The sequence below is a fragment of the Rutidosis leptorrhynchoides genome, chromosome 3, assembly GCF_046630445.1.
Source record: "Rutidosis leptorrhynchoides isolate AG116_Rl617_1_P2 chromosome 3, CSIRO_AGI_Rlap_v1, whole genome shotgun sequence".
Classification (NCBI taxonomy): domain Eukaryota; kingdom Viridiplantae; phylum Streptophyta; class Magnoliopsida; order Asterales; family Asteraceae; genus Rutidosis; species Rutidosis leptorrhynchoides.
The window spans coordinates 340,832,228-340,846,748 of NC_092335.1; the positions used below are offsets into that span (position 1 = coordinate 340,832,228).

Here is a 14,521-nt window from a genome sequence, read left to right on the forward strand (position 1 = left end):
TGCCAATGTACAGATCCAAAGCCCCCTTATTCAGCTTCCGAATTTTCCTAAGTCCCTGCATATTATTACAAATATGAGTACCACAACCAGTGTCATACACCCAAGTTTTATTAGTAAAATTATAGAGTTCTATAACGAAGATACCCGAAGTGATGGTCGAACCAGCCTTTCCCTTCTTCAACTCTTCCAAGTAAAGCACACAGTTTCGTCTCTAATGACCAATCTGGCCACAATGGTGACAAGCCATTTCCTTTGAAGGATGCTCCTTCTTTGCTGGTTTCATAGGTGTGTAAGCTTGCTTACTCTTTCCTTTTCCCTTTCCACTAGTTGCTTGCGGCTTTCTTTTCTGGATTTTACCTTCCTTTATGGTTACGACTGCAGGAGTCTTCTTTGGTAGCCCCTTTTCAGCTTTCTTAAGCATTGCATGTAGCTCAGGAATGGTTTTTCCCATGCTATGCATATTGTAATTTATTACAAAACCATCATAGTCCTTGGATAGTGAAGTAAGTATCAAGTGCACTCCAAGAACTGGTGGCATAGCATAACCTAGGCACTCCAATTGATCCAGATAGCCTTTCATCTTCAAGACATATTGGCTAACCGGCTGCCCCAACTCATGTTTGCAAGCGTAAAACGCTTTCACAGTTTCAAAAAATTCCTGTTCTGCCTGCTGTTGGAACATCGTCTCGAGTTCCTCAATCATGTCATATGCATTGTAGTCCATTAAGTTCCTTTGGATCTCAGAGGTCATGCTAGCAAGCATAAGACATGCTACTTCAAGTTGTTCGTTATACTGCTTAGTATAAGCATTACGAACAATAGCACTGGCAGTTTCAGGTAAAGGATTTTCCACATTGTGCAACTTCCTTTCAGACTTTAAGACAATCTGAAGGTTTCAATACCAGTCAATGAAGTTGTTACCATTTAATTTTTCCTTCTCAAGGATTGACCTTATGGTCATGTTGTTTACGGATTGAATTGCGTTTGACGTCATCTACAAAATAAACGAGGTTCTTTTAGTATCTTTAATAATTGTCCTTTTATAAATTAACTACCCATGTTTTAAAACTTATAAAACTATTAATTTTCGTAAAAGGCTAAGATCCACATTGTGCTTCCACCATCACATCAGTTGATCTGCTAGCAATGGTGGATTCAATAGGTAGGCGGCGGGCACCAACTACATTACAAGTGCAACTCTTAGATCTTTATGGGACTCACGACATTTAGTGTCTAACACTGGTGTCATGCTGGCATGTTTAGTCCCATCCTTGCCTCGAGTTGCGGTCTCACCTCTCAACTCGATTAAGTCATCCAATTGTGAAGCGTGTAAAAATTAATCTAGGTCTCACGTGTAGATAATGATCACCTTGAATTATAATTCAACTAGGTCTCACGCATAGTCAAAAAAAATAATGAAACAACCCAACCCGTATTAAAACCGGCCCATAAAAATTTTTCCTTTTAATACGCGTTAAATAATACTTTAGGTCCCATTACACAAATTTCCAAAACATATTTGTTACCAAAGTAAGTTCAACGAACTTAAAACATACATTAATAATTTAAACTCCTTAATACAATGGTTCATTAATTTAATCGTAAACCGGTTATAATGATTATGACCTGACTAGTTACGTTTACACAAAATCGAGCATGGTGATTTGGGACTACAAGATCTTCTAAAGCAACCTAGCCAAGATCTCTAATCCCCAAGCTCGCCCGAGCCGCCAAGAATGCGAACCTATAAAAATATCAACAATGAGAGGGTAAGCTAACGCTTAGTGAGTGAAAATATACTACATACATATATATGCATAAAATGGACACGCCACAATAAATAACAAATACCGCATACCGGAGCATCCAAGCATAAAGGCAAGCTAATCTAAGCATACCGTACGATCACTAAGCAACAAGCTAAATATGCATCAACAAACATCAGTTCACCAACGACGATGCTACCGGCTCGTGGTTCACATCTATTTTTATAGTGCTACCGGCTCGTGGTTCACACTCGATGCTACCGGCTCGTGGTTCACATCTTATCGCACACATGTTATGGCACTACCGGCTCGATGGTTCATACCATAACACCCACAAATAAATACGCCATATACACGTACGTATAAATACTCCACTCACAATATTAACCCTTCGCCATTGGGGTTATATAATCCAAATCACAATCACGTGTGATAACGTACACACAAGCGTGTACCTCATCAAAGGTGGTCAACCAAAATGCACAACCGTGCCAATTGGACTCATATAAAAGTCCATCAAATCCACCTATATGTGAAGTGAGCTCTATAACCGAGAACCACTTCACCCGACCCGCACCCATCCTACACATACACATGTACATAGGATATTAACACTCACCTAGAAGTCTTGAAGAATGCTTCCAAGAAGTCCGCAACTCGTCAATGGAAAGTACCTATTCCATTATCACAAATTCAACAACACACTTAGATTGAATTTACAAACCAACCCAATTTGACACTTAATGCAAATTCGACCCAAATGCACTTCCAAGCACAAACCGTGCCTAAACTAATCAATAATCACTAACATAAGTGAGAATGGTCCTAACATGCCAATTAAACCCGAACACAAGTGTTAAACACTTATCGTTCTCAAAATCGCCCATAAACCCTAATTTTGACCCATAAGGTCAAAATCTCACCATTTACAAGTTTTAACACCAAAACATAATTAACTTGGTCTTATACCTCAACTTAATCCATTTTGAGTTTATAAACCTCAACGAATCGACATACGGGTCATAATCATCAACAAACCCTAATTTTGACTCTAGTCAAAATTAGTCAACCACAAGAATCCTAACGGTCTCCAAATCATCAATACTCACTAATACTAGTGATCATACACCATTCTCAAGTCTTAAACATGGTTAAATCATCCAAAACCCGCCTTTAACACTTATAAACCCGAATCTCGGTGTTAATTTCCAATTAACAACTAAATGGGTTCCATCTATGAACATACAAGCCAAAAGCCTCAAATTTGAATGATGAACACGAAAATAAAATTCGGAGTTAGAGCTTACCACTAGTATCACCGTGTAGCTAAGAACGAGGAGAACACACTTGTCAACTACGCCAAAGATCAACTCCCGATCCTTCCTTTCCAAAAATCCTTTTGAAATCAAATGGGTGTTTGAGTTTGAGAGGAAAAATGAAAAGAAAAGGGAAATTAAAATGAGAAATGAAATGAATGGATGAGGTTAAATCCTCAAATCTGGATCAAACGTGAAAAGACCAAATTGCCCTTGAACTTCATTTAAAATTACAAGAATCTGGCACCAGTTTGCCCGTATCGCCGCGCCGCGACATTTGCCTAGGTCTGGGATCATTTTTAATCAAGCTTCTGATCTGGATTCCAGTTAAATGCCGCGCCGCGGCCATTTCTGTCGCGCCGCGACCTTCTGCACAGTCTGATTCTGACTCTGAATTTCAGGGACTTAACTTGCCTAACTCTGATTCTGATGTAAATTCTGAAAATGCATAAGTGTTAGGTTCACTTTTAGTGGCGCTTTCTATTGCGCACATTTACTGACACTTTCCGGAACATTTTCTGATACACTAAAATCCGGGGTGTTACAAATAATGACGAGTGTTTCAACCGAATTGGACGGCATGACTTAAATTTCACCGGGTATATTATACAATTTTAATAATATTTTAGAAAAATTGTGTTACGAATATTACATGCATACAATATTCGTGTCACAAGTTAAAAACGGTTTAACTTGATTTTAATTATGTTTTGATTTTTAATTCTCATGGCAAATTATTCACAATCACATAACATATAAAATGCAACCAAACATAACAAAACATAATATGTATGTACATAGCCTCAACCTATGAAAATCCTATGCTTGGTCTCACGAGCCATTATGAGAACCAGGCGGTCAACTAAAGGGATGATCTCAAAAGTAAACCTTAGAAGCTCTCACTTGCGCTAAGATCTCATGATGACCAAGTGTGCTCTTTCACCGAATCTCTCTCAGCTTTTGTCCGTTGACTTTACTGCAAGTGTGACTTGATGGCCAAATTCCGTACACTTCAAGTCTTTAATCCCATCATTGAGGTTACATTTATTATAAAATAAAATACAACTAATATAGAATTGTTAATTATATAATTGGCTCAAAACGGCCTCCCAAAATAAAAGATTAAATTACATCAATAATTGGCCACAAAACAATGGCATCCATATAACCACAAAACATTCAAGATCACAACACATACACACGGTCTAGGTTTTCATCGGCTATGCACAATTAAATCATCACAATAATTACATGATCATGACAATAACTATGGCTTGCTCCATGGCACAAGATGCATGTCTTGGCCATGGATATAATAAAAATAAATAAAGCATGTAAATTTATACACGAGCCATTAACAAAACACCACGCATGAATATTACTAACCGTATAAAAACATAAGAGGCTCTGATACCACTTTTGGTGATTTAAGGTTTCAAGAAAATGATTTTCTAATTAATTATTATCATGAATCATCATATAATATTAATAACAATTTAAGCGAAAGCGTATTAATTATATTAATCACCTAAACGTATCCATATGATTTATACGGTTAAATAAATAAATACAACAAGTGGGTTAGAAGATTGCACCTTTCTTGTAGAACCGGATTGAAGGAAGAGAAACTAACAACCAAAAGTATGATTGTCGCTAGGGTAGTCCACACTACACTTCGAACAACGTCAAATGGATGTGCTAGTCCCGTCAAGTAATAATAAATAATCACTATGATTATTTATTCAATCGTAAGACTGAAAAAAATCTATTTTGTTTCGTTCGTTTCACAAAAGGGATTCGTATGGGTTTTGTTAATGTTTTCCGTAAAACACAAATATGGTTTGTGAGGGATTATTAGACCATCTGTAACGGGTCCAAGTGACCCCGTTACTTTCTGATTTGGCAATAAGAAACGCCATTTTGCATCCGTATCCCATCATCACTTTCCTCTGTTTCTTTGGCTTTTGAAGCAAAGAGACGCAGCAAGCAACACCAGTTTCTTGTTTTTTTTATTTTTTATTATTTTAAAAATATTATTTTTACCCCCTTTTAATATTTAACCCAATTATATTTTAACACATCATCACAATACTCTTAACTAACACCAAAAGAAACACCACCAATACTCCACTCAACAAAGAAACACGTCCTACTCATCCAAAAATTGCAAAAAGGCAAGTGACACCACAAGTGACACCGCTAACCATTACAAATGGTCTTATTATGTGTCATACCACCACAGAACCAAAAACATTATTCAAACATCATCTCCTCTTTCCAACCAGCACCTTTTCTTTAACGACCCGTCCTAATCCATCTGGACGAATACATTACATTTGGTTACATCGCGAGGTACTTGACCTCTATATGATACATTTTACAAACATTGCATTCGTTTTTAAAAAGACAAACTTTCATTACATCGAAAGTTAACGGCATGCATACCATTTCATAATATATCCAACTATAATTGACTTAATAATAATTTTGATGAACTCAACGACTCGAATGCAACGTCTTTTGAAATATGTCATGAATGACTCCAAGTAATATCTCTAAAATGAGCAAATGCACAGCGGAAGATTTCTTTCATACCTGAGAATAAATATGCTTTAAAGTATCAACCAAAAGGTTGGTGAGTTCATAGGTTTATCATAACAATCATTTCAATATTTTAATAGACCACAAGATTTAATTTTTATAGTTAACTGCAGGAACACTCATCTAAAAAAATTATAACACAGGAACACTCATCTGTATAAAAATTCATTCATATGGTGAACACCTGGTAACCGACATTAATAAATGCATATAGAATATCCCTAAATATACAGGTACACTCATCTGTATATAAAATCGAAGTACTAAAGCATCCATAACCTGGATGGGTTTGTTAGGCCCATAGATCTATCTTCAGGATTTGCGTCAATTAGGGGGTCTGTTCCCTAATTCTTAGGCTACCAAGCTAAAAGGGTGATATTCAATTTTGATAATCCAACCATAGAATGTAATTTCGATTACTTGTGTCTATTTCGTAAAACATTTATAAAAGCATTACATGTATTCTCAGTCCCAAAAATATATATTGCAAAAGCATTTAAAAAGGGAGTAATGAAACTCACGCTACGATATTTTGTAGTAAAAATATACATACGACGGAACTGAACAATGCAAGGTTGGCCTCAGATTCACGAACCTATATCAGGTATATATATTAACACATATAATTAACATGTAATAATAATCAAACTAGTTTGAATATATTACTTATTTAATTTAGTAATATATTTTTTATTTCAAAGGTTATATATATATATATATATATATATATATATATATATATATATATATATATATATATATTTATTTATTTTGTATATTAATATTTATACATATAGTCAAACAAATACATATGTATCTTTATTATTAGTATTATATTGTTAAATCAAAAATTTGTTATATGTAAATATTTATGTAAATAATGTTATTAGGTTTAATGTATAATGTATATGTAATATTGTTATAGTTATTTATTTGGTAAAATAATATCAATAATAATAAATAACAATTTGTATCTTTTTATGATAATAATAATAATAATAGATTGATACTACTAATAATCTAAATGTTAATTTTAATAATAATGATAATAATAATAGTAGTAATAATAATAACTACAATAACTATAAAAATAATAAAAAAATTTTTAATAATGATAATAATAATAAAAGTGATAACAATAATAAAAATGATAATCTTAATATTTTTAGTAATAAAAATGGTAATAATAATGGTAGTAATAATAATATATATAATAACTATACAAATAATAATTTTTCTAATAATGATAATAATAATGATCTTAATACTAATAATACTTATTTTAATAATAATAATGATATTAATGATAATAATAACAACAACAACAGCAACAATAATAATAATAATAATAATAATAATAATAATAATAATAGTAATAATAATAATAATAATAATAATAATAATAATAATAATAATAATAATATAATAATAATAATAGAGGACTACGTTTAAAAGCTTTTTCCTAAAAAAAATGCCTCAAACAAGGCTCGAACCCGCGACCTCTTGTTCAAGAAACACACCACCAAACCATTACTCTACTTATGCTTTTCTGTTTTTAAACCCGAATTGTAAACTATATATCTTATTTTGTCTAATCTTCTTCATCCCTAAACTAATCGACTTTTGTCATCAGTTAATATCACGTCATTTTGGCCCGACAAGTGGGAAGTGGGCTTCGGCAAAAAGTAAATAGGAAGCTGTTGTAGTAGCCCAACAAGAAACATAGGTTAGATCTTAGCCCAACCTGCTTATAAGTCCGATTTAGGAATTTAAAAGGGCCCAAGTTTAATTGATAAATGACCCAACAAGGTGTGATCCATGAAATAATTTGGTTTAGTTCCAATTCGAATGGCAGTAGGAGTTTCAAATAAAAAAAATATCGTGGCTGTCCTTATCAGCCTTCCACCTTCATCATCATTATTGCACATCACCATTATAATAATCTCCATTACCAATCTCATATCATCATCTTCATTGTAAAATGAGATTATAAACAGGGAACTAGTAGCAGTGGTAAAATTATACAAGGGTGGAGTCTTAGCTTGATTTCGCGACGGTTGTGACTTGAATAGAAACAGTAATCGTGGGTTTATTTTATATTGAATACGACAGGAAGCGGCAGCCATTTTACTCGGATCATAAAAGACACCTTAGTAGCTGACTTCTATGGTGGTTTTTGGGTTGGGTCGATCAGATTTAGTAGCAGCAATTCATAGTGGTTCATCTTGTCTTGATCGTTGATAATAGCAAGCAGAATAGTAACAGCGAATAGCAACAACAAATAACAACTTGGTGATGGTGATCAATAAGTTAGCACCGAAACAAGCAAACAAGGTGGTGTTATGGATGATGTTCGAAGGAAACAGAAACACTAACGTAGCAATAGCAAGTAGCATTTTGGTGTGTTAATGGTGATGTGGTTTACGGTTGCAACTAGCAGGAACAGGAAAACAACTTTAGTAAGTAATTGAAAGAATTATTTTGGGTTTTGCTCTAACTTCAAACAGAAAACAAAAGTAAAGGCAGTAGTTGTGGTTTTTGGATAATAACTTTATTAAACAATAACATATACATGACGATAAATGGTGTTGGTTGTCGTGGTGATGTTGGGTAATATTTGATCAGCAATATCGACATTGAACTACAATAGTTTAGGGTTTTACAGACTTCGTTTTTCAAAAGAAACAAAATAAATAGAAGTTGCAGATGTGGTGGTGCTCGATGGGTTGTGTTTGGATGATCAGTTCAAATAGAAATGATTCAAAAACTTTGCAGTAGCTATTGATGGCGGTTATGGGTTTACGAAGAAGACGGTGGAGGAAAGTGGTGGTTTAGTGGATTTAAGGTGATGGTTGTGATGAAGGTCATGAAGAAGGAGAATTTTAGAGAGAGATAAGAGAGAGAGGTGATGGCAGTTTTGGGTAATTCTCGGTGGTGAAAACAACAAAGGTGACAGTTGGGTTGTGGTGATGAAGGATAGCTCTCGGTTGATCTTGAAATAGAAACAGTACAAATGGGTAGTGTTTGTCGAGCAGTGATATAAACAAGAAGGTAGTGTGCATGAGAATTCATGCTAATCGACCAAGATATATATGCAGTTATAAATGTAACCAATAGAAATGTAATAATACATTATTAATTTTCACTTTATGCCAATCAATTTCAATAAAAAGAAAACAACCTGTAAAGAAGGTTTTGAAAACGAAGCATGCATCACCTTTATATCATTCATTCTCAATTTTTAATAACAAAAATGAAAGTGTTTGTATAAAATAATATAAATAATAAGATAATAATAGATATCATAATGAAATGTGTGGATTAGTAATAAACTCTACTGACAGTTTTATTAGGATAATATATCGTGTCCATTGCTAAACAGTTAAAATATAAAAGTGTTCCTAAAATCTCAAATTTTTAGCTTAAATATATTTATTTATTTTGATCATTAAATGTTTGAAACCTGATCAAAAGGGTGCGTCTAATATCTATTTTTAGTTCCAAATAATATGTACGGAGTATTATAATTTAAACTAAAAAGAATAAAATATTTCTATCAAAACTAAAATCTTCGTAATCAATTTACTATTTCAACTTTCATTTTAAATCTTCATAATTTCGTATTAGATCTATATGAACATTAGCGAGATGCCAACCGAGTGTTACTGACATTTACTAATTAGGCCCGAGATCATTCATTTTCTATATACTATATATGTATATATATACATTTCAAATAACAAATTTTATTACATGAATGAATATACTCATTATATATTTATAAGTAATATTCATATAATAAAATAATTATTTCATTACTTAGTATATTATTTTACATAATTCGTGATAACAGTTAAATCGTATATTATTTTAAATTATTTTTCAATTTATTAATTATATATTTAAAAAAGTATACACATTTTTATTTATAAGAAATTGTTCATGAATCGTCGGGAATAGTCGAAGGGTAAATGAATTCATGAAAACAGTTCAAAATTTTTGAGACTCAATTAACAAAATTTTCTTATCATGTCAAAATCAAATAAAGATTAAGTTTAAATTTGGTCAAAAAATTTCGGGTCGTCACAGTACCTACCCGTTAAAAAAATTTCGTCCCGAAATTTGATTGGGATGGTCATGGCTGACAATACGTATGTTTTCATGACGCATACGAGCTGAAAATTAGAGTTTTATCATCAGCGAGTAATATGGATAAAACAATTTGATTTGTGAAGAGTACGAGTGAAGCTATCACAAAAAAGTGAAATGAGTAAATGTAGGTTCGTCTTAACCGGTGACGTAGTCATGATTGATTTTCGGAATTCAGGAATTTTAGAGGAAATCTTCGTAATAAGATTTGGTTCTTCGGTAATTAAGGAAATGAGGATCCTCTTTAGTTAAATGCGATAAACTGTCTCGATTGTTCTGTCTGATATTTCACTATAAGTCCATCCTCTTCATTTCCTTTATATTTTGGAGATCCATACTTTTGTTTTTTCTTCCCGACTTTAAGTCAAGCGAATAATGGTCCAGAATTCGTAGGTATGAGATTTGGAATGAACATAATTAATGTTCTGAGAGAGATTGTAATAGCACGATCTTGATTGGTTAAATTACCTAAATTCAAGAGAAAAGATAGGACTATCAAGAAATTATGTTCTTGATATGTTTATATATTAGATAGAATGTATGAGTCGTGTAACATGGCACATGATGATGTTATGGTCTGTGAATCATCACGTTTCATTAGAAACTCAGCATGACTTACTGTAATATAATTACTTATTTTTATAAAAATATTATTTTTATATTATTATTTTATAAAAGTATTAATTAATAAATTAATAAAACTAATTAGAACTTAAAAATACAATTTAATTAAAAACTAAAACTAATTATTATTAAATTAAGCCCTAATTCTAATTAATTAATAATAATAATAATTAAAACCCTTAACCCTAATCGTACCAGCTAATGATCAGACCTGTCAGTCTAGTCCATGCGGTCGCATGAGTTTTCTACACTCCAGCCATGCGATCGCATGGCTTGCAGTTTCAGATGTGGTGCAGGCCAAAATCGTGCAGGCTCAGATGTTCTTTTTTTTTTTTACAAATTACTATAAGTAAAATTTATTAAAGTAAACTTAAATTTTTTAAAAACTAAAGAAAAATACTTGTATACTTTATAAAAATATATTTTCTTTTTTTTATAGCGTTTCGCTTTCGGGTTCCCCGGCAGCGGCGCCAAAAATTACTTGATGTTATGCGAGGTGTTTACGAAATAGTTATATTTTTATTGCGAAATACTATTAAATACGATACAATTTTACACAAGTTATTTATTTATTTATAGAGTGGATATACCTAAACCTTGCTACAATACTTATAGGCAGTGTACCTAATCGTACAGTAGTGTAGTTTTTAGTAAGTCCGGTTCGTTCCACAGGGATACAGTAAACAAGTTTAACGCTATAATTATTTTAACCTATAATTGTAATATATATATATATATATATATATATATATATATATATATATATATATATATATATATATATATATATATATATATATATATATATATATATATAAGTAGTATTATTATTATAAAAGGGGGTTTTTACCGTTTAATGACCGATTTGTCGATTTTATGTTTTAAGTCGCAATTAAAACCTAATGTAAAATATTAAATATACAAATGACTTAATTTAAAGCGTAAAGTAAATAACGATAATAAAAGTGCGATAATTTAAAGTGCGATAAATAAAATGACAGTAAATAAAATTACAATAATTAAAAAGTATGTTAATTAAAAAGTGCGATAAATAAAGTGACAGTAAATAAAAGTGCGATGAGATATAAAATAAAGGAATTATGCTTATTTAAACTTTCGTAATCATGATGTTTGACGTGTTGATTTTAATTTATTACCATGGGTTAATTGTCCTTTATCCTGGATTATTCGATATGTCCATCTGGTTTTGTCCATAACAGTCCATCAGTCATAAATATAAAGTGCGAGTATCCTCGTCAAATTATCCTTATATCTGAAGTAAAATATTCCAACTAATTGGGGACTTAAACTGTAATAAGGTTTTAATACATTGTTAATGATTACACCAGGTTATCGACTGTGTGCAATCCAAGGTTTTAATACTTTATTATCAATTACACCAAGTGTCCTTGTATGTAATTCACCCCTGTTTTAATGAGTCTATTGAATATTAATCCATTCCCGTGTCCGGTTAAATGAACGATTATTAGTACTTATAAATATCCGCCCATCGTGTCCGATCGAGTGTATATGGCTATTTATAGGTACGTCCAATTGTAAATATTTATATTAAATTAATGAACTATCATTCAATTAAACAAATATAAAGCCCATTAATAGCCCATAGTCTAATTTCCACAAGTGTCGGTCTTTTGACCAAACCCCAATTATGGTACAAAGCCCAATTACCCAATCTTAATATTTAGCCCAACATTACGATTACTTCGATTTAAATAAGCATAATAATAACTTAGCTACGAGACATTAATTTAAAAAGGTTGAACATAACTTACAATGATTAATAATAGCGTAGCGTTACACGGACAGAATTTCGACTTACACACTTACAACATTCGTTAACATAACCTTATTATTATTAATCTTAAATTAAAATTAAAATTATATATATATATATATATATATATATATATATATATATATATATATATATATATATATATATATATATATATATATATATATATATATATATTGAGATAAAGAGTAGATAGAAAAAGATGTGTTAAATTCGGCCAGAACTCGCGAAATTTATAGGACCTGAGCTGCTACAGTATGCCATGCGACCGCATGGTTTTTGTGTGTCCAGGCCATGCGATCGCATGGCCAGCTGGATCAGACCACATCCTCTTATTTGCTAGTTTGTCGACGTTTTTTAATATATAATATATATATATATATATATATATCATTTTAAGAATTATTTATATATTATATTATATTCATGTGCATAGTTGACTTGTCATTTTAGCTCCGTTGCGTCGCGCGTTGATAGTTAGTTCATGTCCCGGTTCCGGATTTTTGAACGTCCTTGCGTACTATTTAATATCTTGTACTTTGCGTTTTGTGGCTTGTACTCTTGTAACTTTTAGACGTTTCTCATCAATAAATTGAACCACTTGAATTGTACTTTGTACTTTTTAGCGTTTTGGTCGTTCGAGAGTTCAAATCGACGAATCTGTCTTTTGTCTTCACCTTTTATTATTTAAACGAATATCACTTGTAAATAGAACAATTGCAACCAAAAGCTTGTCCTTCTTGAAGGATAATGCTATGAAATATATGTTCGTTTTTAGCATTATCAAATAGTTATGAAAATATGTTCAGAAATATCGAGGATATTTATAATGAAAGATACGATGACATCTTAGAATTTTTAATATCGATGGATGATGAGGAAGATTTATCCGTAAAAGTATAGAGTCAGGAGCAAGGTATTCGTTAATGACTTCAGTAGGTACTGAGTCATTTGGATTCTTTGAAGGCGGGTTTAGTCCTGGTGATTTGTCTACAGCCTCCTTCATGGTTTATTCAATCTATTTTCCAGTTTCAACTTTTCTGAGTTTTGCCAACATACTATTCTTTATCATCAAACTTTCGACGGTTAAGGTCGTTTACAGTCTTTTGTTGCTTCATTCAACTTTTTAAAATTTCAGAGTATTGATTTGCAGACTGGGTGCTTTTCAGGAATTCAGAGATTCCGAATTGAAATTCATCAGCCCAGAAGATATACGTTATATATAGATATATAACTGTTGACATAGGAACGCTGCGAAATTCGATAATTAATGATTAATGCATTCCGGTATTTGGTATGGCAATTATCGTTACAATATGCCGATGAGTATATGATAGGGCTTCAATGAATAAATATAGTGATTTATTGGAGAGATTTAAGCCAAAGAGCAATGAGGTTGCTGGTACATCTACTGGTAATATGGTGGAATATAAAAGGTTCCCCTGGTAACAATAAAAGAGCACGCATATATATCAAGGTTATAATAAGGTTAATTCGAATGAAAGTCGAAGTTGATTTGCTGGAGCTGTGACAATATTGGCTAATTTTGAAAAAGAATTGCAATGTTATTTTCGGTAATAACAATGCCAAAGGAGCTATCACATATACGTGTTAAACGTTTACTCAGGTTCCGAGTCTTTTAAGGTGCATAACTATATGCATAAATCTTTTCTTCCATAGATGAAGTGTGGTTGGTTCATCCTCTCGATTGAGGTGTTTTCAAGAATCATGAATGGTTTGAATGCAGATTGTAATCGTCAAGATACAAATGAGGTTTAAGATGAAATCAAGTGGCAAACTTGAAGATATATTTAGTTTCATATGCTATAATCAATATTTTAATTCATTTTAATTGTCCAATATTAGTAGTCCACAGTTAGTAATTCAATAATTCATATACAGTTTAATATATTATATTCAAATTAATTAATACGTATCGTGACCCATTATATACATGTCTTAAACTCGATCACAACTCAAAGTATATATATTATTTTAGAATCAACCTCAACCCTGTATAGCTAACTCGATCATTATCGCATATAGAGTGTCCATGGTTATTCCAAATAATATATATAGATGATGTCGATATGATATGTCAAAACTTTGTATACGTGTCCCGATATTTAAATGCGTAAATAACAGTATTTAAATGACGATAAATAAAGTGCGTAAAATAAATAACAGAAATTAAATGACGATAAATAAAATTGCGAGAATTAAAATTGCGATAAATAAAATATAATACG

At 31.9% G+C, this 14,521-nt stretch overlaps 1 protein-coding gene across 1 annotated transcript; it reads right to left on the minus strand.

Annotated features, from left to right (window-relative positions):
• Positions 1 to 211: 211 nt before the first annotated feature.
• Positions 212 to 994, minus strand: LOC139901162 (uncharacterized). The gene is made up of 2 exons (XM_071883897.1): positions 971 to 994; positions 212 to 886 (listed from the first exon to the last, which is right to left on the minus strand). Exons 1-2 carry the CDS (start codon positions 992 to 994, stop codon positions 212 to 214), a joined length of 699 nt encoding a protein of 232 aa, XP_071739998.1.
• Positions 995 to 14,521: the final 13,527 nt, after the last annotated feature.

Excerpts from the sequence above, each read along its gene's own strand:
- LOC139901162 (XM_071883897.1), bottom strand. The coding sequence starts at position 994 with ATGACGTCAAACGCAATTCAATCC. Across the intron at positions 887-970 it reads CGTCAAACGCAATTCAATCC|ATTGTCTTAAAGTCTGAAAG; the intron begins GTAAACAACATG and ends TGAAACCTTCAG.